Source organism: Desmodus rotundus, chromosome 12 (assembly GCF_022682495.2).
Source record: "Desmodus rotundus isolate HL8 chromosome 12, HLdesRot8A.1, whole genome shotgun sequence".
Classification (NCBI taxonomy): domain Eukaryota; kingdom Metazoa; phylum Chordata; class Mammalia; order Chiroptera; family Phyllostomidae; genus Desmodus; species Desmodus rotundus.
The window spans coordinates 89,255,882-89,282,695 of record NC_071398.1 but is presented as its reverse complement, the minus strand read 5'-3'; the positions used below and the strand labels follow the sequence as shown (position 1 = coordinate 89,282,695).

General features: G+C 42.4%; 1 protein-coding gene across 2 annotated transcripts in view; it reads left to right on the top strand.

Moving 5' to 3' along the window:
- C12H1orf21 (chromosome 12 C1orf21 homolog) overlaps positions 1–26,814 on the top strand; it is a 188,893-nt gene that overhangs the window by 100,026 nt on the left and 62,053 nt on the right. For both annotated transcript variants that reach the window (XM_053915768.2, XM_024552706.4), the window contains exon 3: positions 3,253–3,347. In XM_053915768.2, coding sequence (XP_053771743.1) covers positions 3,253–3,347 — 95 coding nt within the window. The remainder of the gene's footprint in view (positions 1–3,252; positions 3,348–26,814) is intronic.

Genomic DNA, 26,814 nt, shown 5'->3' with positions numbered 1-26,814 from the left:
TAATATGCATATGTGCACATACGTGGGATATACTTTGTGTCAAAAGTGAGGTACAGAGATTTGGTGGGAAACAAATTGTTTTCAGGGTGATGGAGCTGCCGCAAAAGCGATCCAGCATTTTCTGGTGTAATCTGGGGAATGAGATGCTGGAAATAATCCCAAGGGCATTGTTTTCCCCCAGATCTGCTGTGGTTTGCACAGCTTGCAACTGTTTACATAGAGAGGGTGGTGAGCGGCAGGGAAAGGGGCATCAGCCAACAGTTTCGGACGACGTACATTTGAATAAGCCACCTGACAAGACCAACAGGAGGAAAAGAAAAACTGTGAACAGGTGTGAGGGAGCCAGAGGGAGACGGTCCTGCTTCCCCTGCCTCTTAATCAGGTTGGACAACGTTCTTCTGCCAGGACCTTCGGGCTGGGGACAGTGGCCGCGCTAGCTGCCTCCAGTGTGCGATCTGATGAAGGGGGCCTGCAGTCCCGCGCTGAGCCCCCCGTGCCTCCCACAAAAGGAACACTGGGCTTCTGCAGCAGTGGTTTTACTGAAATAGCCCGAGACGCGCATTCTTCTGCACAGAGGCCTGTTGGCAAGCCGGGGCTGACGGCTGCGTCGCCATGGAAATGAGTGACATGTTTCTGATGAGTTGTCTCTTTCCAGATGGACCTCTTCATTCCTTTGAGAAGTCTGACAGACCATTTTTACGTATTTGCTTTGTACAAACGGCGGCGTATCCAAGGGTCTTGCTGGCCTTTTTGTTTTCTACCAGGATGACTTTTGTGCGGTGTGTTGTGGAAGTACTAACGATAGGTCCGCCTTCGTAGGCGTGGCTGTTTGCTTGCCTTTCTCTGTAGCTGGTCGTAGCTGGGTCCTCTCACGTGGTGGCAGCTAGCCAGCCGTGATTGTCCATGACACGCTCCAACCTATGCCCTTGTTAAATTGGAGATGGTTTTCTGCCTTGGTGTTAAAAGAAAGTCCGTAGTTGGGATAATGCTGCTTTGAAAATCAGGCAGCCAGCAGCTTTTCCATTTCACTGAAGAAAGATGTTAGAAAAATATTAATAATGTGTCTGCTTCTTTCCATTCAGTAGTGTTCCTGGAGGGTTGAAAAGAGACTGAAGAGTGTATATTGCTAGGGCGCTCAGAGCAGTGGGCGGTGGCTCAGCAGGTGGGAGGGAGAGGACAGACGGGGGCAAGGCCAGGGCGGCCCCTCTCGGGAAGATACATTTGCTGTGCGGCCAGCCAAAGAGCCAGTCGGAAGGTTCTCCCAGCAGGTTGCTTAGGCCCTAAAATGTTGTGCTTTGTCCAGCCTATCATGTGAGTGTTTGGGTCCTATAGACAAAATCATACAATCCACTGGAATTGTGTGAAATATATGCTATGTGTGTGTGTACCCATTACATTTAAATGATGAGAGACTCACCGTAAGTAACTACGGTCACAGTTTAGATCAGTTAAGTGTTAGCAATTATCCCTGCGAACCATTGTTTATAAATATTAATGTCCCAAACGGAAGTCAAGGGGAGGCCCATCTTTAAGTATTTTTTTTTCTTTATTTTTATCTCTGTAATTATGTTGGAGGCATAATTTGTCAGTCTTTTTTTTTTTTTTTTAGTAACTGCTTTTCCAAATTCTGAGTAAATAATCCCTAATTAAGTGTGCCAGTTTTATAATTTACTTACTTTTTTTTTCTCTTCTGAATGCCAGATTGGAATGTGAATTTCTTGTGTGTTGTGGTTGTGGATCAGAATTCACTGATTAACTTGTCAGGACTTGGTAACCCTAAAGGGCTCATTGCTGTAGCCTCACACCAGTCTCTCTAATTTCTTTGGAAAGAAGCAGAAGCAATAACCACCTTGAATTGTCAGGGGGGAAAAACAATTGGCTTAGCCGTGAACATGGAGTCTTTATTCAGACATATGCAAATGTATTACTTTCATAAGGATGATAATTTTGAGAAACATTTCAACAGCATAATTACTTGTTGAAATGTTACTATAACAAATGTCTTTGGGGGTAGTGTCTTAAGGGATAGTAGGAAGAAGCCTGAAACTAAAGAAAATGGTATAAATAAAAGGCAAGAAATTATATAACAATATAGTTGTTATGCCAAATTAATCATAGGCAATAAGAGAATAGAGTGCAACTTCCCGCACTGATATAGACAGCCTCTCTCAGTGATTGACATCTTCCCGGCAGCCAATCATAGAGGTTATTTCATGCCACATGCTAGGCAGTGACCCGTGTGTTGGTTCATGAAATTCTCTAACTCCGTAATTTCTGTGATTCTTTTTCCCAACCAATCAGACCAAAGATGACTCAAAGTCATACCTATTTTTGACTTAGTGTGCCCAAGTCATATCCTGTTGACAGGAACCTGATGAAAAAGTCATCATTGTCATCACCAAACCTCCACCCCGGAAGAGGGCTTTAGCTGCAAGTTTTCCTGAGTTTGTCTCCTGACGTTCGGCCATGTGGGGATCTGTCGCCCGCTCTCCCTCGCTGTTGTGAGGTCTGGGTCTCACCAGGGCCCTCCGTGCTCCCCAGCCCTGAGTGACGTACCCCCTCTTACATCCATTGGATATTATGTCTCTTCCCACATGGGACTTAACAGAGAGATTAAATGAAAGTGTGTCTGTGTGTGAAGAGCATATGAAATAATTGCAGACTGCCCACATTTAATATCGCAATTACAGATAGGAAACATTTATTTCCCCTCATTTACATCTAGTTGTTGATCAATTAAACTCTTTAGTCTTAAACAGTACTTCATTGTTTGTTTGTTTTTTCCTGCCAGAGAGAAATTAAGGCGTAAATGAACTGCTGAAATTTGCTGCCTCTGGTATTTGAACTCATACTCTCCTAGGGAAAATACTAGTTCATAAGGAGAAACTTCTTCCTTAGGCCATGATGCGATACGGCCTCGTGTGTGCAGACTCCAAAAGGTTTTGGAGATGCGATATCCTATTTCCTCTGCCACCGTTTGCTTTCTGTGAAAGGACCAGGCCAGGACACCATCCTTAGCTGCCAGCATGGTGCTGAGTTTTCCCCAGTAGACAGAGGACAGCGCCTCATAAAAAGAGGCTGGTTAATAAGCTCCTTCCAGATGTTTCAAATGAACCCTGTAGAAAGGACGCAGGGAAACGGCTCCAACAAATGATGCTATTGGACTTTTCTCATTGACACTTTCCTACCCTTGTGAGAAAGTTATAAAATGTCTTTTCTTTCTTTTCTTTTTTTTTTTTTTTTGGTACTCAGATGAGTATAGGATCAAACCGGTGGAAGAGGTCAAATACATGAAAAACGGGGCAGAAGAGGAGCAGAAAATAGCAGCCAGGAACCAAGAAAACTTGGTAAGAATGGAACTTCTCGCAGAAAAAACGCATTTTGGTGACACCATTGTAATAAAATCTGCACTGCACATTTAAATGGAGACTGACTTACTGGGCACAAGATTTCTTGAAAATGCTGTCACTATTTATAGCTTGCCTGGAAGCTGCACCATTATTACTCCTGTATCCTGTTTGTTCCTGAATTAGCCCTTCTTTAATCGTGATAGAGAAGGCTCCAGGGGGAACAATAGCCAAATTATTAGGGTTTTAAAATGGTTACATTTAAAGGACTAGGGTTGAGAGGCATGGGGAGAGAGGACCATTCTTTCCTTTTTCTCCATCTCCTTTAACTCTTATCCAGGTCAGGGTGAATGGCTCAGGTTCATTATTCTGAACATGGAGTGTGGTGGGGAAGTTGCCTTTCTAAGGAAAATAATGTGCTTTTAAGGTAGGTCTCTATCAAAATAGTCCGCATTTCACATTTGTCACGGTAAAGGTGCTGTGGGTTTTGACTTACTGGGAGAATTCTAATGACCTGAAACAAGGGTAGGAACCTTTTTTTTTTTAATATGAATCAGTATACGAGCTTCAACTTAATGTTCCATCTCTGTGAAAACATTTAGTTAATTGTCATATTAGCTGATTTCTTACAAGCAGTTATAAATTGTTAAGAGTATGCATTTATTCAGCTGTGATGGAGCCAAATACCTTTTCTATTTTCTTTCGGGATTATTTGCTATTTTTCCGTGTTTCAATGAATGCATTTTTAAGAAGCTTTGCGATGTCATAAAATATTTTCGCTTGGACTGAAACTCCTTTTTTCTGTTATGTGCTTTGTTTTTATGATTTCTGCTACAGCAGAGGGAGTTGGCAGAATATTAACAGGCCCCGTGAGACTTAAGGGTGTCATTTTCCATGATATGCTAATGAACATAGTAGGCTACTTCTTTTTCCTCTGTATGTTTCTGAACATCTGTTACACAACTCAAAATACTGAAGTATCAGCAACTAAATATTGTAGATCACTTTCAAGGAGTGAAAATACTGGACAATAACATTTTGCCCCAAAAATAGAATTTGGATTTTAAGGTGTCACCGAAGTCACAGAGATTCATGATAACCTGCGGTCTATTTTAACGTTAACACTAAAATCCAGACAGAAGTAGCTCTGACTAAATGGGAGAAGTTAGTATGATCAGACATTTCTGCATGAATTTCTTACACTGAATAGATAAATAGAAGACCTGAGTAGTTGAAGCATCAGCAGTCATTTTTCTACTTTATTTTACTGAAAACCAGAGTTTCTCCTTGCTTGATATAATTTTGGCTTGATTTATGAACCTCATCTTTAATAATACTTCCACTGGAAGCCGAAGACACCAGTGACCAGTCTGGCAGTGGCCATTTCCCGGATCTAATGACGAGTGTCTGTCTCTGTTTTTCCTCAATGTGCTGTCGTTGCATTTAGGCCAGTTCACCATTTTCCCTTTTCTCGTAGCTGCAGCATCTATCATTTCCTCAGTGCCAGGGTATCCTTTTCCAGCACTGTGGCCAGAATCTGTGCCAGGGCTCTGCTCTGCAGACTGAATGGAGATTCAAAGAGAGAGAAATTTCTCGTCCTATTTACTTGGGATCACCTGTGACAACCTGGCACCCTTTACTCTGCCCGCCAGTCAGAAGTCAGACCTCCAACTGGAATCTTTAAGCGTGTAAAGACTTCCATGGGGAATGGAGAGTAAATGGGTATCATTGATTCTGAGACCTCTAAACTGCTTTCCAAAAGTAAATGATTTTCACCTATCTCGGCGCATGTTGTCTTGGTCGCCTGCTCCATCCCTTCAGGGCACATAATCAGGTATTGACCACACACGTTGCTTGAGAAAACTTCTGGCCTCCTAAATTTGAAGCTTATATTGGAAGGTGGATGGAATCGATGCAAATTCTTGATTTTAAATCCATGAAAACAACCTAAGAGTCAAGAAGTTTTCATGTGTCAAAGCGTACTTCTTTAAATAGTTTCACAACTCCAGAGCAAGGTTTTTCAAAATGCATGTAACAGTGGCATGAACCTAAAGTATTCATTTAGAAATCTCTCACCAGTTACCTAATGGGAAAAGGAAGGAAAGACTGACTCTCACATCCTTTATTCTTTTGTTTCATACGATAACGCCCAACTCTCATTAGGGGCTTATCACATACCAGGCAGTGCACTCAGAGTCTCACCATGCACAGCTCATGGGACCCTCCCAACAGCACCACCACCAGCTGTCCTTTCCCCCTGCTGATAGGCGGGAGGGTTAGAGCAGTAACTGGATCCCACAACGAGCCAGTGGCGGAGCTGAGATTTGAACCCAGGCCGTTTCTGCCTGCAGAGCCCATGGTTTGGTCAGCAGTCTCACGTCATCCTGCCTTGGTTATGTTTGCTGAGCCCCCGAGTTGCCACAGTTTGGTGGCCTATTTTGTACAAGTACATAAACTCCGTGTCCTCAAGGAGCGTGCAGAAAAGTTGAGAGAACTGTTCAACAGATAGTTTATTGATTGCCCCCACGTACAAGGCTCTCTACTAGACCGCAGAAAAATAGAAAAATAGGGAAAGCACGGACGTTCACCTCAGACAGTTGAGTCATAGTGCACAAGGTAAGCACCAAATGACAGGAAATAAAACAGGGGAGATGGATTCCAACCCAGGAGGCAATGTAAGTGCTGCCGGTATCAGAGGAGACAGAGATCTGTTGGCTGGGGCATCGGCCCCCACTGCATGAAAGAGCTGGTATGTCCAGTGGGCCTGGAAGGACAGAATGAGAACAAGTGTCCCAGGCCGTACTAGAACTAAGAAATGCAAAACAGATTTAATAACAAGAAGAAGAGAAAGTGTCAGCAGGGCAGCAGCGGGAAGTTGGAATCAAAAGGTAGATGGGGTGATAGATAGAGAGCTTCATGTCCAGCCGAGAGGTCTGAAATGAACTCCGTGGATTCAAGGGAGACTTCAAAGGTTTTCAGCAAGAGCTTGACATGATGAGATTATGATTCGGGAAAGATTATGTGGCAACAGCGGGAGTATATGGATTGGAGTGGGGTGCACAGGTGGGAGATAATTCATAATAGTTTTTGCAAGAAATAATGAGCTGGAACCAAAGTGGTGGCAGGGGGAATTCCAGGTCCAGCACAAATAACGCCCCCTGTTTATTATGAAATCATAAGCATGTAATTCCGTAACATAACAATATCACACTCAAGTACATCATATGGCATTTTAGGTGAAATGTTCAAATTAAAACTATAAGTTATAACACTCACATTATTACCCAACCAACCACACTCAAGTAGGCATTCCTTCTGCCGGGCCCTGTAGTAAAGATTTAGGCTGGGCTGTAATAGAAGCAACAAGATTTGGCAGCTCATTGTAGATATTAACAAAACCCAGAAAAATCAGGATATAATGGTAATATCAAGATTATGACCCCCTGGAAAGGTGACCGGTAGTAGTCGTAATAAATAGTGACCTCAGTGAATTGGCAAAATCACTGGGAAGATTGTGTCTGCTGAAAACACAAGGCCGGCCTTCCTTCCTTCCTTCCTTCCTTCCTTCCTTCCTTCCTTCCTTCCTTCTTCACTCTTCCCACCCTTGAAAAGATCACAGTGTAGTCCACAAGGGAGGAAGTTGAGCCGTTGATCACACGACAAGGTAACAGAGCCACTGACAGAACACCTGTACCACCAGGGTCTTAGGCTCTGTGCCTTGGAGGACACAGAGGCACATCAGACATAAATCCCACCCTGCAGAGCTCACTTCCCTGGAGCAGTTAGAAGGCGTGTGACCTAAATGACCAGAACTGAAGGAACATTGTGAATGTAGAAGTTGGTTTTGAGCAAGCAAAGCTTCAGGAGCTTGCAGAGCATCTACATGGAGAAGTCTAGCAAAGGGCAAAAATGGGGGTGTGGAGCTCAGGAACATTGCCTGGGATATGTTAGGTGTTCAATATACGTTTGTTTGCTTGAATTGTTGGGGGGACTGAATGAATGAGAGGACTTGGACCTCTAATAGTTTGCATCTGGGAGTTCGCTCAGTAGTATTTTAATTGCCATTCAATATTATACTAGTTTCAGGTGTGTAACATGGTGGCTGTACATTTATACACCTTACAAAGGGACCACCGCACGAAGCCTAGTACCCGTCTGTCACTGTGCATAGTTACTACAAGGCTTTTTACTCTATTCGTCATTCCCATGACTGACTTTATAACGGGAATATTTAGATCTGCAGTCACTTGGGTCCTTTGACTGCAGTTTCTGTGGGAGGAGGAAATTCATGCTGGTTTTCTGAGGCGAAATCATTTATGGTGAATCATTTATATGTCAATCATTAATGTACTCTCAGTAGAGAGATGTGCATTTATCCCAATTTCCAACATCGCTGGGCATCATATGTTCCGCTGTACTTCTCTCGGACTTTAATTCCTTCTTACGGAAGGTGCTGTGAGTGGGAGATGATATATAGATGTACAGCAATATAGATCCTGGTTTCATCATTTCTAACTTTGTAATTTTGGTCAAATATTGAAAACTTCTGAACTTCAAGCTCTTTATTTGGAACCTGGGAATAACAAAGATGATTGAAGTGTTCGCAGAAAACGTAGGATGTGTTTAGAATCTTAGCAAAGGGAGGCTTTCTTAAACAAGATATCACAAGCCAAAGCGACGGAGGAAGAAAAGTGGTTTATTTCATTAGATTCAAATTCAGTACTTCTACAAACAATAAATGCCAAAAAGTAGTTAATAGGTCACAACAGCCTGGGAAAAATGCATATGGCATATAAATGGCAAAGGATTAATATCTGGGATTTATAAAGAACATTTGTAAATAACTAAGAAAAAGAGAATCCGTTAGAAAAGTAGGTAAATGAAATGAACAGATAGAGGATATTGGGCGACGAGCATGTGAAAAGATGCCCCGCATCAGTGGTCCAGCGGGTGCTCTCTCACCCAACTCGCTGCATTGGAAGACAAAAAATTGCTCTCCGAAAGGAGTTGACTGCCGCCGAAAGTGTGCTCACCTGGATGGTGGGTGGGCTACTCTCTAGAACACCCCTGTGCCTTTGCTCCCTCAGTTAATTGTGTGTTTTCCAGGAGCTGGTGTGATGGTTTCCAAACCTGTTTATACTGGTTGAATGTCACTGTAATTATGTGATTTAGTTAAGTAATATGTACACCAGTGAAACGCAAGTGTGGAAAGAGAGCTGCTCTTGCAGTGAAAATTGAATGCTTTAGGAAGCCTCCGTGAAGGCACAGTCCTGAAAGCTCTCTGTTCAAGTAAATTTCACGCTCAGATTATTTCACAAGGTCTTTATATTCACACGAGAAACCAAAACAGGGACTCTTACGTGTGCATCGTAAGGTTGTGGTTAAGGCAGGGAGTCTCTGGGTCCCTCGTCAATGGTTCTTCACTTAAGGGGACCTTGTTCCTATGGCAAGAGAAGGGAGAAGAAATGCACATTTGTGTTTCTACAATAAAATAATAGAAACATTTTTATGTTGCCCTGCTTTAACTGACTTCACTGTTTAATTACCAGTCTGGATGGCATCGCCTAATACATTCTTTATGGTAGTCAGGAAAATGCAAATTGAAACATGATCCTTTAGATAGGCAAACAAATTTCAAGTTCGATAATATCACAGTTGGGCACGGCTGTAGGAAAATATGTATTCACATGCTAGTAGTAACCAGCTTGGAGGACAACTTAGCAGAATCTATGAAAAGTTAAACATATACACCCATGACCCAGCACTTGCACATCTTGGTATTCGCCTGGGCAGCTGCCTGCGTGCGTGAGGAAGCTTGCACGCGCCTCCTCTCTGCAGGTCTGTTTCTAGGCATGAAAAATTGAAAATAGCCTTATTTATATCTGTCAGTAGGAGAATGGTAGAGCTGCAGTCTAGTAGGAAGCAAGTAAATGGAGCGACTTAGAGCTTTATGAACTGTCACAGAGAAATGCAAGGTATACAATGGGTATGTATAGTGTGATACCATTGCAGGTTTTTTAATAAAACAGAACAAGTTTATGTATAGATGCATACAAAACCCTGAATGGATGTGTCCAAAACTACTCACAGCGGGTACCCGGGTTAATGGGGGAGGTAAGCATGCCAAGGCTCGGTGTCCTCCTCTGCAACATGGGTGTGACAATCGAACCCACTTCATTAGCGGGCAGTTGTGAAAATGAAATAAGATGTGGCTGCAAACTCAGCGCAGTTTCTGGCAATCACTGAATCCCTCTCGTTATTAGAGTACACCCGGAGGAATAAAATACAGGTAACTGAACAGTATAAGTTTATTACACCAAGAGATATACGTTCCCATAAAGGTGTTCTCACAATTAGGAACCCTCTAAGAGTCTATTAAAACTCCTCTTTTTAACAAACACAGCCGTGTTTACTCATTCAATGACTCTCCAAAGCAGCGAATATATTAGCAAACTGACTTTTCGGTTTAAAGGTTGCTCCTGGTGATCTTAAGGACTGTTTGTCTTTGAGTGCCCTTCCTCCGATGGAAGGTCAAGTAATTATTTATAGAAACCAGATAAGACAAAGACCGTGACTTCTAATTATCCCAAATTCCCAAGTCATTTAAACATTCTTAGTACTGTCGAGAATAAGGTAAAATACAAAAAAAAAAAAAACAAACCCAAAAAACCATGTTACAGAGTCCAGCTTTGTGATGCACCCCTCCCCTCTCCTCCTTCCTTTCAGGTACATGTTGGATTTGAGCTCTGGCAGAGGCTGGAATGGGCTGCAGGGGGAGGGCTGGGCTTGAGGGAGGTCATTCCAGGTTGGCGAAAATCTAGAGGGCTGAGGATTCCCGAATCAAATCGAAGATAGAGTGGCCCTGAGGGTATCTGATTCGGACACCGGAAGCCTCTTCCTGGAACAGCTTCACAGACATCGCCTTAGCACAAGGCTCGCTCCCCCAAATCCCCTGCTTCCAGCTCAGGGATCTCATCCCTACTTCCTGTTCTCTCATGTCTGTGATGCTGACATCAGCCTTGGGTTCTTCCCAGATGATTAGAGGAATAGCATCAGGAACCCAGACGTGATCTACCTGAACCTTTCAGTTTCTTAAGGGAATAACAGCCCATGTGAGCAGAGGTTTGGGTGGTATCATTCTCTTGTGTTCTGTTTGTGGCGGAACCAAAGGAATGGGAGGGGAGGACGCTCCCTCTTCATTGATCTTGGAGACGTCCTCTGCCCAGCCAGCATTTTCGTGTTACCTGAGCCAGGCACATCCAAGGTCTTACAGATTCTTCTGGCACTGTGTTAATTTGTTGAGAGTGGAACAGGAGTAGGGTTTAATTCTCTTAAGGATGAGGGATTATCGAGCCAGCCTGCTACGTTTCAGGGGTCGAACAGAAGCAAAGTTCCTGATTCAGGGATGACATGTTATGAGGATGAAAGCCTGCCCACAAAAGTGCTTTGTAAACATGAAGCCCAACACAAATTATAGTGATTATTGTTGTCACTAAAGGACACCTGGGTTTGTTTCTGAGATTTGTTGCTATTTCATGGTGGAGACAAAGTTAAGGCACAGCATTCTTCTGGTTTTAAGTCAGAGTTAACACCCAGTGCCCTTGAACAAAGACATAGCAACTTCATGAGAAAGAAAGAGCAATAGGAAAGTGTGTACTCAACAGCCCTGGCCAGGTGGCTCAGTTGATTGGAGCATCATCTCGTGCACCAAAAGGTTGTGGGTTCAATCCCCAGTCAGGGCACATACGGGAGGCAACTGATCAGTGTTTCTCTCTCACATCTATGTTTCTCTCTCTTACCCTTCCTCTCTAAGTAAAAAATAGAAAAAATAAATAAATAAAGTGTACACTCTACAGATACAGAAATCAATAAATTGAAGGTGGTTTTTGGAGCAACTACTATAATTATCCAAAGAGCTAGACAGAGCAGAACATGGCTGAAATCCTATTTCAAATGGCTTTTTTCTTTCTCTTTTGCATACTAGTCCACTAAACTGCCCACATGCAGGTGAGCACACCCTTAGGGCCCTGGGGCACATACCTCTGGAATAAACCCTTATTTCAGTGTACTCAGGTGTCACTGCCAGCGAGGCATTGTCTGGGCCCCAGAGGAACGTCAGCATTGACAGGGCACAGCTGTAACTCAGGAAAGTCAAGGGGAGGCAGATGCATAAAGAGTAAGACTCTAATAGTGGCCCTAATGAACCCTTATGGGACAACAAAAAACAGAATGGTGGGCCCTGGCTGGGAGACCTGGGGAGAGTCTCAGAGAGCTGGCACTGCAGCAGGGCCTTGAGCTAAAGCAAGTTTTCATTGGCAGATGAGGTCTGGAAGGGAATTTCAAGCAAAAGGAATCCTGTGAGCCAAGCATGGGGATGCGGTGTGCATAATGAGTAGACTGGGAGGCTGATGGAGCATGCTGGGTTTGTCTGGTTTGTTGGCATGTTTTAGCTGGGCTTTTTTTTTTTTTTAAGTCAGCACATTAATTTCCGGTTTATAGATAGCCACGTTCTTTAACCAGTGTGCAGTGTTTATAACTACAGAATAATGAGAACAGACCTCTGCTCGTGTCATTGAAAGATTGAGGGTGTTGATAGTGACTTCCCTTTTCCCAGCATTGTTGCACAATGTGATGGCTTTTCAATACGCTTTCCTTGGATGCAAGGTGCTGTCTAGAAGTTGTGGTACATAGTTACTCCCGACCTTCTGCTCAGCAAAGGATAGCGTCTCATGTGTCCTCTGAAACGTTCCCTGTTTAACTGTGGGAAGGACAGCAAACGTGAACCATACCTTGGATTCAGACTCCTGGCCTCTTCGCCGAGAGCAAACCATAATATTTAGATACAAAGCAGGATGAAGCCCTTCTTGAAAGCTTGATTCGATTTGATCCACTTGGGCATTTCAGAGATTAGATTTATTTACCTAAAACATGGGCAGTTTTTACCAAAGGGACTCAGTGACGACAGCAGTGTGGGGAGAAGCGAGTGACGATCCGGAGGGCCACCTAAGACTCCGCCATCATGGCTAGACTATCTAGGACAATAATACAGCGGTGTGCCTTTTCTGCAGTTGTTCGTATTTCTCTCTGATCTCTTGCGTGATGCTAAAAATAAAACCAAAGCATCTAAGTTTCACTCGTCAGTTGGCACCCTCGGTGAGGAAGCTTCACCCGAAATTAATAATTTATGCCCTGGAGGTGAGAGTATCAAAAGAAACCTTAATGTTTCCGAGAGTCTGAGCCACGCGATGTGTCTCTTCTCGTGGCCTTTTTTTGGGTGGAGCAAATAATACCCAGTATTAACAGCGATAAGGATTCACCAGCCCTATTTGTTTTTAAAAGATTCTGGGTAATACTGACAGCAGGTTCTATACCTGTCATTCAGAGAAGAGAGAAATAAATAACCAGGCATACGAGATTCATACATCTCCTTTAGAGGCAGGAGGGTGTATTGTTTAGCTTGTCAGCATCATAATAGGTATATGAAGATGCCATTGTCACTGTCTGCTTCATTCATAATCATTGTCATTTAATGTATTTACTAGGTGCTGCGGATGATAATAGATGCCCAATTTCCTCCTCCTTTGAAAATTAAAGCAATTGACAATGACAGGGATATTTTCCCAAACTTAATGAGCTGGCTCCATTTTTTTGTTGTTGTTGTTCATCTCAGAGTGTGATGGTATAGCCCAGGCTTCCACGTACTGGCAGCTTCTGCTCATAACTAGATCATTTGATGGCTTGCTTAGTGGGAGGAACACCTTTTTTAAAGAATACTTTATGGATTTGCATGGTTGAGGGCACTTGGACCAGAAACAACACAGGAGACTGGAGAGTGGACTAGAAGATGAGGTAGAGGGTGGTCTCAGGAACAAGCACATGTTTCGCTATTGGAAGGTTTGCTGACATGAACCTGCATCTCTCAGATACTGATGAGGGTTCCTTTACTTCTCCTGTATCTGAAAGGAGTGACAGGGAGCACCAACTGTAGGGCCAGAACAGAATCTCATTAGAATGAAATGGTCCCTGTGATGTCTTAACACTCCCAAGGTGTGTGAGCTCCTGTAAGCAAATCTGCTTCACTGGCCAGGTGCTGGAGGACTCGTGAAATTAAGACAAACAAGCCACAGCTGTTGGATTTGGTTTATTCTTGTTATTCTCTACTTACCTGTCCTTTTAAATTAAATTAACTTTTCCCTGATTATAAATGTGCTACTTGCTTGAATTACTCTAAAGCATCCTTGGGAAATAGAGAAGTGAGTAAAAGAATAAAATTAGTCACAAATCCCATAAATTTGTTTATGTTTTTTTATTCCTAATGTACATAGGAATATAATTTTTCTGGGGATAAAAAAAGTGGACCTGAATTTCTCACAGAGCTAAGCAGAGTCTTACCTTATGTCCAGCAACCACGCTTCTGGGATACTTTCCCGAGTGATTTGCCAAACTAAGATCCCACAAAAACCTTCGTGTGGATGTTGATAGTAGCTTGATTTATAGTCACCAAGAAGCTGGAGGGAACCACAATGTCCTTCCATGGGTGAATGAACCAACTGTGGTCCAGCCACACAACAGGGTGTTGTTCAGGGGTCAGAAGAATGAGCTCCCAAACCATGAAAAACATGGACACATGGTAAGTGTGTGTTGCTAAGTGAAAGAGTCTAGTCCGGAAGGAGGTGATACGGTATGATTCTACTTATATGACACTGAAAAAGCAAAATGATAGAAATGGTAAATAGATCAATGATTTCCAAGGATTGTGGGAAAAGGAAGGCCGAATAGGTGAAACATAGGACATTTTTTAGGGGAGTGAAGCCCTTCTGTATGACATTGTCATGGTAGATAATGGCTCTCTGCATGTCAAAACTCAGAGACCGTTTACACGTTGAAATAACATTTAGTAGGTCAGGGGATCCGAGGGCAGAATGTAGACTGACAAGAGAACCCGACAGATTACAAATACATGAAATAACCTCAATGAAGTCAGAGCAGGGAGCGAGACCTGCTGCCCAAAGCAGCTGTGGGAATGAATGGAGACTGTAAGACTAAGAGTAGAGCAATAGTACATGCACACTATACGCCCTTTATTTTTATTATGGAGCTGAGAGTTCACCGTGGTGAAAAGACTAGCATTAAATAGCGGATGCTGGGTGGTAAAGCGGGATTCTCGCTGTTGGGGTGAGAGATGATAGGGCCTCAACGGGAGGTGCCTAGGATCACCCTGTGGCAGTCGATTCGGGGCGGAGACATCACTGTGTGTTGATGTTCCTCCTCATAGAGAAATGGATGGATACCTAGGGAAATATGGATAGATATGTGCATACACGTGTGAACATATACATGCATGGGCACACATCTATTTGTACACTTACATGCAGTACATGCATAGATACATGTGTGTATAGGCATGTGTAGCTACGTGTATACACACACACATACTTTCTTGTTCTGTTAGCTGAGGGGACCTAGAAGCAATGTCACCCCAGTAGTAACAAGCGTACCCAGCGCCCAGGTCTTGTCTCTAAAAAAAAAATAGAGGAGCCAGAACTGCTTGCATGAATGACTGAGTAAGGCTGAGGAATACATAGGATGACCTGGGAGCACTGGAGGTGCCCGAGATGAGGAAGTGCTCGCTCACACACACACAGACAATGGCGAGACCTGTCAAAGGGACGCAGGAGCCCACTGAAAGAGTTCCCAGCGGCCACAGCTGAAACCACGTGAGCAACAAAATTAATAATATAGTTTCAGATTGTACTATCAATCTCGTATAGTATGCAGTGTGTTTACTTTATACAGAGTATAACATAAATATCCATGAGTTTGTACTGATATAAATAAAGGAATGAGTACATGGAGAGGAGCTGATAAATCTCTCCTGCAGAATTTCAAATCATTTACGTATCTGCCCTCAGGGAGGCGGAGCCTAACTTCCCATTTCTTAAGTTTGGACTGTGCTCAGGGGCTTCTTGGGAAAAAGCACAGAATGGAAATGAGGGGAAAGGATAGCGTTACAGTGGCGAGCCCTGGCAAACACTACCCCAGCCCCGTGGTGAAAATGAACATCAGTAGTGATAGGTTATGTCGATAACATAGCCCCTTGATACGAAGGGATGAAAATGGCATTTTATCTCTGTGGTCTTCCTCCTCAAAACCCAGAAGCTCAGTCTAATCATGAGAAAAACATCAGACAAATCCCAATCGAGGGACATTCTACAAAATACTTTGCAAGGACTGAACACTGTGAAGGTCATCAAAATAAGGAAAATACGAGAAACCATCACAGCCAAGAAGAGCCCAAGGAGGCATGGCTACTGAATGCACTGTGGGGACCCAGAACAGGAAAGGGACACTGGGGAAGAGCTCAGGAAACAGGAATATCAGATCAATGTGGGTTCATTAACTGTGACAAAGTAACCCCCTAAAGTAGCATGTTAACAGAGGAAACTGGTAGGTAAGGTTAGGGTGTCAGGGAACTTGTTTTTTTATAGACAATGAAAAACTATTTACAATTATAAAATTTATTTAAGTATAAAAAATGGTCCTGTACCTTATATACCATGAATATACCATTTGAATATACTATAATTTAGTATTTTTGTGAACAGTTTTCCATAATACTTTTTGTCTCCAGTCATTCCCCTAGGATAAATCCCACTATATGGGACTATTGAGAAAGACATATATACTCAATTACCCTCTCTCCAAAAAAGAAATCTTAGGCCTGCTTGCCTTTCTACCACCTAACTATGAGAGTGCCCATTTCTCTTCTTCAATACACGGGGGCTTTTGCAATTTTTAGTTGTTGCTACCTGTATCTTTTTGTTTTGATTTGCATTTCCCTGGTTGCTAATGAGTTTTTCACCTTTTAAAATGTGTCTGTAACTTAGCATGTAAGGTCTACCAGGATGATATCCTTGTCTGTTTTATTTGGGACCTGACATAAAGCAGGTGCTAATAAATGCTGAATGAATAAATGAACAATTTATATTTCTTATGTTTTAATTTTGCTGGAATCAGATATTTTCCTTTTGCTGGAATCTAGAAAAGAAAGCAAGACGAAAGAATTGGTTAATTCTGTTCTCCCACATGAATGTCTTTAGGAGGAATTCCTAAGTAATAGCCTCCCTGGACCTTTTTCAGATAAGTTGATCCATCCTTTACGATATTGCCTTTGAATCTGACCCAAGATATTGCCCCACCAGAACATTGCACAAGATGGAAGGAATTGTGACATTTAGTGAATCGTTACATTAGCTGAAGTTACCCCAGGTGGCATATTCTTCTCATATCAGTCACCCACCCCTTCATTGGTGCATCCATTCAGTTAGGATACAGAACTGAGATAGCAGTATTTTTTAAACGTTTGAAATATTCATCAGTTATTTCCAACAGTGTTGAATTAAACACATCATCTCAGTTGGACGATATCACTTCACTGGCTGCTAGAAGATTTGGGCCATTCAACGGATTTCAGGCTCCTGACAAGAGCGTTATCAATATTGTGGACCAAGAACATCAGAACTTACCAGGTTCCTGCTTCAACCTCTGGGCAGCGTGGAGTCTTGTAATGATGTGGTCACTGAACTGATACTATGGATCTTGTTCTTTGGGGAAAGTCCTCTTTAAAGATACTGCTTAAAGTTTGGGGAGGACATGCAGCTTACCTGCTAACGATAACAATATTTTCTGAGTGGAAGCTAGGGTGAGTTTTTTTACTCCTCAAGTAAAGACTGTTTTGCTTCTCCTTTTTTGCAAATAGTGATATTTTGCTTTGTTTTAAGGCAAAGATAAACATACCTGCAGGGATAAATGGAAAAAATAGCTTTTATTTTAAACTTACCACTAGCTATTAAAACCTCCTTTGTCTTATTTTTACATAAATTTTGATTATTATAATTATTTTTATGTCATTGGTTTCCATGGGAAATTAACTTCATTTATAACTTAATTTGTGTCATCCAATTTACAAAATATACTCTTCTTATATACTTCAATTTGATTAGATCCTAAGCTTCTAGTTTTAACTGTCTAAATTTTATCTTTTTGATTCACAACATTTTTCTTTTGTATCATTTGGCTGTTGAATTTTTTTTTAATTTTAAACCAAGAAATCACGTTAGCATTAAGAAATACTGGCGTGGGGTTCTGATTGTGTAAGCAGAAGCTCTGTCAGCGTTGGGATATACACAGGAATTTGTGACTGGCTAACGCATTGCATCTGAAGACTAAACTCCCAAAAGAGTATGGGGAAGTTATCTCTAGGGAGTGGGCTTAGGCAACATTCTTTTCTTTTTTAAAATTTTTTTCTGCATTTACAATGTTTCCCTCCTTAGTAAACATGTATTCCTTTTAAAATTCAGGAAAAGGAAATTATGCAAAACACATTTAAAACCCAAGGATTAACAGCGGTGCAGAACAGCAGCATTTATACTACTTCAAATGTTAGTTCCTTTTTACCCCTTGGGATGGGCATCTTCGTGAGAGGAGGGAAAGGGGCCATTCAGCCAAGTCCCGTCTCGGGTGGGCACCGGTGGAAACTTCATTCTGTTTTCCGATGCGTGGTAAGCGAATCAATGCATCTGTGTATAACTTTCCGGGATTGTATAAACTCGGAAGGTAAATACATTTGCATGTGGACAATTGCTTCGGCTTTTTAGTTCTTTAAAAAGATGCAATGCCAGGACGGTTGTGAATCTGTTCCCATTATTTAGCAAAATGGCACTAATTTTTAAATTTATTTTTTCCAGTTAATGACAGGGAAGTTGAGTTATCCAGATTGCCCAGAGACTGGAGAATGTGCTTTTGAGGCACTGATTCCTCTATTCTTGCCTGGTTATTGCAAGTTTTTAAAAATATGTTTGCTCCCTCCCTCTTTGTTAGTAAGTGCAGGATTTTGAAGATTAGCACATTTTTCTTTTATGATTCAGTATCTTGCCTGGCCTTAAGGTCATTGTTAAAAGCACCAAAAACAGAGCAACAAACCCAGAAGTTGAGTAGGTTTGCTTACGTCTGTGCTAGCCTCTGACATCTGCTGACAAAGACTTCATTTTTTTTTTGTCTACACATTATTTTCTTTTATTTTTTGCATTATTATCATTATTCCTTTTCAGTCCTCACCTGAGGATATGCTTCATTGATCTTAGAGAGAGGAAAGGAGAGAGATAAACGTTGATGTGAGAGAAAAACATTGATCGGTTGCCTCCCGAATGCACCCGAACTAGGCATGAAATCCCAAACCTCCCGGTGTGGGGGCCGATGCTCCAACCAACTGAGCCACCTGGCCAGGGCTCACATTATGATGTTTCATAACTAACCTCTAAGTATTTTTGGAACACCCTTCCATTCCCAGCATTTTATTCTTTCATTTAGGATCATTATGCTGAATTCTCTCTCATCGGCTCGATGGAATCTGGCAGAAAATACGAACATAAATGAGGTTATCGGCATTCTGAAATTTCCAGAACTGCATTGTGTTTGGTTATTGTTTTTCATTTGTTTTTTAACTGCTGAAGTTCATACAACTTTTATTTAAGAAATGAAGAGTGTTTTGTAGATTGACAATACTTAGCTTTTCTTTAACTTTTTCTTTTATTGTTGTTCAAGTACAGTGGTTATTGTTTTAAAAAGACAGGTCTTTGGCAGCCGTGCGGTAAACTAACTGCGAATATATCTAATCGTTTTGCTGAGAACTCGCTCTGTTTGCTGGATAAAAATTGAAAGCATCAGCTTTGAAACAGAACACTTTGTATAGCCTATTCCTTGAGAAATAGCCCAAAATGTAAGAATGTTTATATAGGTACATTTTGATCATTCCTCAATTCTTTAAAAGAACTCCCCTCTATTAGAGAATTTGCTCAGCCACCCCTTTAGGTGTACGTGATATTTTAATATACAGGCCCCAGCAGAAGTAAGGTCTGCTTGAGTGTGGTGGGTCGGGTAATAATATGGGTGTCATAATTTCTAGTTGTAATTTAAACATTTCACCTGAAATGCCCTATGGTGTGCTTGAGTGTGATATTGTTATGTGACAGAATGACATGCTTATGATTTTGTAATAAAAGATTTTGTAATAAAAAGGGACGTTATTTGTGCCAGACCCTGTATTTCTCCAAAAATCTACTCCCAGTTGCTTAAAAGAAGTAGTTGCTTCATGCTAGAAGAAAGCAAACACCACCAGTGTGCTGATGATTTATTATTGCCTAACAAACCGCTACAAAGTGTAGTGCCTTAAAATAACAAGCTATTGTCTCATGTTTCTGTGGAGGGACGGAGTTCAGCCAGACAGCTCCTGCCAAGGGGTGCTCACACACTTGCACTTGGATGTTGGCTGGGGTTATAGCTATGCTAAGGCTCAGCTGGGCTGGATGTTCCAGATGGCTTCTTCACAGAGTTGGGAGTTGATGTCGGCTGTGACCGCGACTGGGGCTACCGACGAGCGCCTTCATGTGACTTTCCCACACGGCTTGGGCTTCTCACAGCACGGTGGTCTGAGTGCACTCACGCTTCCTTCTGACAGCTGGCTTCCTGGAGGCAGCGGCACTTTCTCCAATCCTATTTATCAGAGCAGCCACAGACCCCGCCCAGATTCAAGGGAGTGGAAATCTAGGCTCTGCCTCCTGATGGGGGGGGTAGCAAGTTGCATTGCACAGGGGCACAAGCGGAGAGAGACTGTAGCAGTCATTGTTGGGAACCACAGTCGGCTACTGCCATCAACATGTTCAAATGTCAGGGTGTGCAGGGACTTCTTTATGTGAAAGGCATTGTGGGAAATCCTGTTGACTTCAGAAACCTGGATTATGTCCTTGGTTCAAATTTCTATTTTAAAAGAACAGCTGACAGAGGAACACATCTACCTCATACTTAAGGAAAACACCTTGGTAGATACCAGTTACCAAAAAGGCTAAATGTATCGAATCCTGGGAAACAAAACCAGTTACGTTGTCCATGAAGTCTTCTCAGATCTAGGCTGGCATTGGCCATGAGCCTGGGAGAAGCAGTCTGGCATCAAACCTCGCCAGGCTACTCTCTAGCTGGATGGCCCTACTCAAACTTCACGCGGCCTGGTCTCTCGTCTGTAAAATAGGAATGATTTCTACCTGTCTGTGTTGTATTGAAGAATAAATGGGGCAATTTTGGTAGAACACCTAGTATACTACAGCACATAGTAAGTATTTAAGGAAAGATAGCTGTCTTCCTCTGACCTCTATTTTCTGATTTCTATCTGCATTTTATGCTTGAAAACCTACCAGTTCCTAGAGGGTTTCAGGCACGTCAGTGCTTGTAACTTAGGTTTTACTATTTTATTGAGCATCATACATATAATTTTTCTGATGGAGTCTTCTAATGAATTTCAATTTCAGGTCTTTGAACTTACAAATATAGTATCATCATCAATATTAATGATTGTTTCACTTTCCTACAAAAGTTTTCCAAGATGGTGGTTGCTGTTGGATCATTGCTTTTAAAGTGAAAGATCTCCATTTTCATGCTAACGTCTAATTTTCAAGTTTAAATTAGCTCGTGTTGTTGGAATTTAGGAAAGAAAACAAAGTCAATGTTCAGGACCAGCGAAAATCCACTACTCATTAATGGGGAAAAATTGCGTCTGTCTCCAGGCAGCCCTCTTGGCTCAAGAGCCCGCTAATTAGCTAAATGTTTGGCCTATCTCAGTAACCCTAGTAGCTGTATAATTAAAATTAGCTTTGGACACACAGTATCACACATCTTATCTTCTTCAAAGTGTCTTCTTCAACTGAGAGCTTTCTAATAATAGTTGCTCGGCAGTGAGCTGATGTCAGGATAAAGGGAGAGAACGTGTCCAGCAAATGAGTCTTTTTGAGTGTTTTTAAACAATGTTTAAGCAGGACACATTTTTACTTTCTTAAAAGGTTCCACTCTTTTTTTAGAGAAAAAATAAATCCTTTATGGCAGGGGTGTCAAACTCATTTTCACCAGGGGCCACATCAGCCTCGTGGTTGTCTTCAAAGGGCCGAATGTCATTTTAGGACTGTATACATGTAACTGCTCCTTAACAGTTAAGCGAGAGCCGGCGCTGCTGCCGGGTAGAAACAAGGTGCTGGGCCGGATAAAACCAGGTGGAGGGCCGAATTCAGCCCGAGGGCCTTGCGTTTGCTACCTCTGCTTTATGGGGTGAGAGCTCCGAGGGATTTCCCATTCATTGAAGAGAGTACAGAAAGATGGACAAGTAGTTTAACCTCTTTTTAAGTTGCCCGCTTAATTTTTACACAAAACTCTGGGAGCATCGTGAACTTGAGAGGTTTTCTAAGGTTGGCACAGGTAGAGTAGTGTAAATGTGTTATCAGTGACTTAGGGAAAACAGGTGTCAAGCCCATTCATTTATTTCCTCACTCAATCTGTCAGTCAACAATCACCATAATCATCAGTTACATGCCAGTTTTTGTCCTTGGTTTTGGGAATTATGAGGAATACATAAAGTTCCCTCTAGAAGGGGGAAGGCAAGCCAGTGAGCAGGCAAAGTCCACGGAGTATACAAACAAGCCTGGTGGGTAAACACAGGGTACTAATGCACTTAACCCAAACTTAGTACATCAGGGAAGTCTTCCTGGTGGTGGGGTTCTCATTCTCATTCAGCTAAACTACCTATAACGGCAAAGCTCTGTGACAAACAGCATAGAGAAATGGACTCCTGATGCGCCATCGTTCATGTGTAATGAATGATGCTCCGATGCTGACCCGTGATCTTGATCTTGGGAGGATCCTCCATGCCAGACGTGTTTGTTCATTCAGCAGGTAGTTGTCAGTCCTCCTCATGTGCTGGGACCTGTGGGCAGAGCCAGGAATATGGCAGTACACAAAACTGTGTACAACATGGTCTTCGTGACGCTCGTGGTTTGGAAGAAATGGTCTGGTAAGAAGCCTGACAACCGCACGGCACATAGTCACTTGGAAGCACAGGTTACTGTTTCAAAGAGCAGCAGATAATGGAACAATTAATGAAGTCTCTCACGCTTCTGGGACATGGAGCCTTGAGGAGCGAATAGAGTTTTGAGGAAGACCAGATGCAGAACAGCAGGAGCAGGGGCCGAGGGTTTAAAAGGTCACGCTGTCAACTCAGAACTGTCCCAGATCTGGAGTGAGGAGCATGCGGGCAAGGTTCCGTTTCAGAAGGACCGTGTATACCATCCTAACAAAATCGAATGCGTCATCATGTACTGGCACAGCGCCCGGCTCTGAGATCAGACAGACCCCTGTGCAAATCTCGGCTCTCGTGCTCACTAGCTTGTTAACATCGCCTCTCTGAGCCAGCATATCCCGGGGACACAATTGCAGCGTCTACCTAACAGATTATTGCAAGGGCTACATGCAATGATGGAAGGGAGGCGCTCTGCACGGGCTTGCACGTTAGCAGACAATAAATGCTAGCAGTTGCTGTTACGGCTGAGTTTGATCCCATGGATGTTGCCAAGCTACTGAAAGTTATCTTGCTGTTGTCACTGGAGATTACTGAACCTCTTTTGCATCATCTTAAAATGTTGTTTTGATATTAAAACGAGGCAATATTTGTAAAGTGCTTAGAACAAACAATGCCATTTACATGGTAAGTGCTATTTAAGTGTCTATCACATAAGTTGGATTAGTTTAATCTGCTAAGGGATAGAATCATAGTATCCTCATAGCATAGGTGAATTAGCTACATTGAGAGAAGTTAATTAAGCGTCTTGTCCGAGGCAGAATAGCTAATAAAGTGTGGAAGTGGCATTCAACCTGTGTTTTTTCCCATGTCATGGCAGCTGCGTCTTCAAACCTGGCCTAGAAGGGTACACAAAGTCTGACCCTCGCGACACATTTTTCATTTTTGCGAATTCTTTTCTCAGATGCTTTCTGTCCTTGCTCAGGTGCAAGTCATCGTGTTACAGTGTGGCAGTCCCAGCCCGCATGTGATTTTGCATTCCACTCTTTTCTTCGCATTATATCATTTTCCATTATCTTTCGTAGTCATCATGTTAAACTTTAATGGATGTGTAAAACTACTCTAAATTGATTTCCCTGAGCTTCTGCCCTGCTGTGGGGTATTGGTCTATTTCCTATTTTTCATTATTATATACTACATACTGCTTCTGTAAGCATATCCTCAGAAACAGCCATTTTCTTCTGTTGATTTATTTCCTCAGATAAGTTTCCAGGAGCGAGTCCATTGGGCTGATGCTTATGAATAGTTTCATTGTTTTGGACATGCATTGCCTAGTACCGTCCACCAGCAGTCTACAGAGCCTGCCGATTTCAACACCGAGATAAAGAGGCAGCCTCTCCAGCGATGTCTTTTAATTATTCTTAAAACTCCTGCTAATTTCATGAGGAATAAAAATGATACTCAAGGCCATTTTATTTTTTTTGCAGTTTTGATTTTTATTTTCTTTAATCATTCTTTAGAAAAGATTGTCACCTAATGCAATATCCTCCTTCATGCTTTCTTTCTACTCGTGGTTTTATTTTTCAATTAATAAACATTTCTTGAGTATCTGTACCACACCTCTGCTGCTTGTTTCGGAAACAGAAGTGAAAGGTAAGGGATTTTACAGTCTGGTGGGTGAGATTCATCAGCAAGCAGAGACAATTTCAGCCTCGTGGGACAAGGACTATGAAAGGTGTTCCCGCAGGACAAGCACGTGGAGCCACCGAGGGCAGAGAGGAACAGACGGACTGCTTGAATGGAATGGTTGTTGAGCTATTCTCAAAGAGATGTAAAGGCTCCACGTCCATACATGTGTGAGTGTGTTTAGCAGGCAGATACAGATACACATGTGTGTGTATGTGCATGCACCCGGACAAACACCTGGAGATATTCGACATTTGGTTACCATTATCACAGGATGGCAATTGGACCACTTGCCCAAAGCCAGGAGCACTGATGAGAAGGGAGACGGGCGGAGACCTAGCAGCCTGGAAAAGGGGAGTGAAAAGGAGGGGCAGTCAGATGGGAGGAAGCCAGAGGGCAGCTGGGGAAGGAGGGAGTTGAATGCAAGAAGGGGTGGTGGCCTCAGCCACGTGCTTGGGGGTGGGGGCGAGGACCCTGTTGAACTGAGCTGTTAGGAGATCGTTGGTGACCTTGACACGAGCAGTCACTGTGCCTTTAAACAACAACAAAAAGGTCAGCCTGATACCTTGTGCCTTTGAATGCCGTTCAGAATGTAAACGTCCTGTCTCTCTGTGGGGTGTGGTGCAGCAGAGCAGGCACCTGGGCTTCAGGGTCCCTGTGTGAGTCATGGCTTAGCAATTTACGGGCTAGGTGACCTTGGGAAAGAATCTCAATACCTTTATGATTTACCTTTACTGTGAAAGTAAACTCTTTGCAGTGTCTCACAGGGCTTTCAGTATTCAATGGACTGATTCTGTACGAGGCTGCAGGCAGGGCCTGGCAATCACAGGTCCTCTGCATATAGCAGCTGCTCTAATTATGGTAATTGCTTTAAATGTGATAGAGATCACTTTGAAATACTGATCACTTTATCTGTCCCAGACAGGCTATATTCTTCTAGTCATAACTAGTCACAGCGAAGCAGGAGAGAGAAGCGGTTAAGGACTGGGTTAGAATCCCACTCACTTGGCACTGGGACTCGGGCAAGGTATTTTATCGCCCTGGGCCTCAGTTTCCTCACCTGTGAAATGGAGACAATAGTACCCACCACACAGATTTATTTTAAGAATTAAAACACTTAGAATACAGCATAATAAGTGCCATATCAATGATAGCTTTGATGATGATGATGATAGTTATAACTTTAGACAAAGCAATTATATTTTAAGAATATTGAGTAATTCTGTGCCTTTTGGTTTCTTCTCTTTACTCCCTCCCTTTCCCATGCTTTATTAATTTGTTTTGAAGGTCTTAAATTTTTTTCTTTCTTTTAAAGTTTTACTTATATTTCTCTTTTGTCTCTTTCATGTCAATAATTTCATCAGTTATTAGATTTTTCTATCAACACTAGTCAATTCTTTTTCTTTTTTTGCTTACAGCCCTTCTTTTTTGATTAGCAAATGTCCTCCCCTGAATCGATGCTCGTGCTTACTTATCGCTGAACGGGAAATTGATCCCACAGTCACCAAAGCCTTTCAATACCAGTATCCCCCATTAAGTGATTTCCACTTTTTCTCTATATCTGATATTTGGGGCAATAATCTCTGACTTGTGTAGAAATAATATTGGGATGATACCAAAGCCATTGAAATATTCTGTGGGTGATGCACACACACCCTGCCCCCCTTACACTCTCATTCTGCTGCTCCCTCTGTTAGACTCAGTTTTCACAGCGGAAAAACGAAAGCTCTGCTCATTTTCACCTCTTCGAAAGGGGCTGGTTTTCTGGATTTAGACGTCAGAATACTTTGGTTTGCCTATGTGTCTTAAATAGGTCTGCTTTAGCGTACGTTTCTGCTTACAGGTAGTAACACCGCCAGTCCCCATTCTATGGGTTTCTTGCATTTGGCTTTGGTGTGAAGTTCTGGAAAACGATCTTTTGTTGGTTCTTCTAACCTCAGAAAGCCCCCTGCTTGCAGGTTACGTCTCCGCGCTGTATTTTCTGTCTGCCATCTTCTCTCGGCTTTTGTCAACTCCTGATGATTTCTCAGCGCTCCATCTCTGTCTCTTGCACCTGTCTCTGATGCACTAATCCAATTTTCTGCAGCTGATTTTAATATTTACTGTGTGCAGTGATCTTATTTCTTCTGTCACGGACGGAGTGCATCCTGTTCTGTTCACGTGTCTTCCCGGGGATGTTTCTTTTTATCTCCCTGAGAGTGAATACCAGCTGTTTCCTGCAAATTTCTTGCATGGTCTGCAAGGTTTATTTCAGGGGGGTTATTATTGCTTCTAAGATCTTCCTAGTTTTTCATTTTTATTTTGAGTAATGTCACTTTCTCATCAGGGTCACATTTTTTTTTCCTTTTTTCTTTAATACTACATCTCCAATTTTTGGAGTGTTCGCCATATGGACAGCTGACTTCATTCATTTCCACCTGCCTGCAGGGTTGGGAACAGGTCTGTCACAGAGGATCCCCTTATTCTCTACTGTCCCGCCCTGTCAGTAACCCGCAGCAAACCCGCAGCAAACCCGCAGCAAACCCGCAGTGCAGTTTCTTTGGTTGAGATTGTAGATCAGACCGTGTTGAGGTGACATTTTCTTCTTGTCCCAGCCACACGTGGTTACAGCCAATATATATCTCTTGAAACAGGTTGTTGGAGCATTTTTAAATGTTTATGCCATTTGTGTGGTAGATTAAAACTAAAAAAATTTCTTCTGGATTTTCTCAATTCTTATGACTCCTTACGGATGTATCTGTTTGATTTATGTATTTTTTTAGTTAGTGAATTTTCAGACAGTTATATGTAGGGTTTTTTCCTTTAATTTAGGGAGCTAAAGCGTTCCCTTCCCAGGCTGATTTTTTCCAGAAGATCAGAATTTGGCATTTGATGACGATAAAGCTGGGG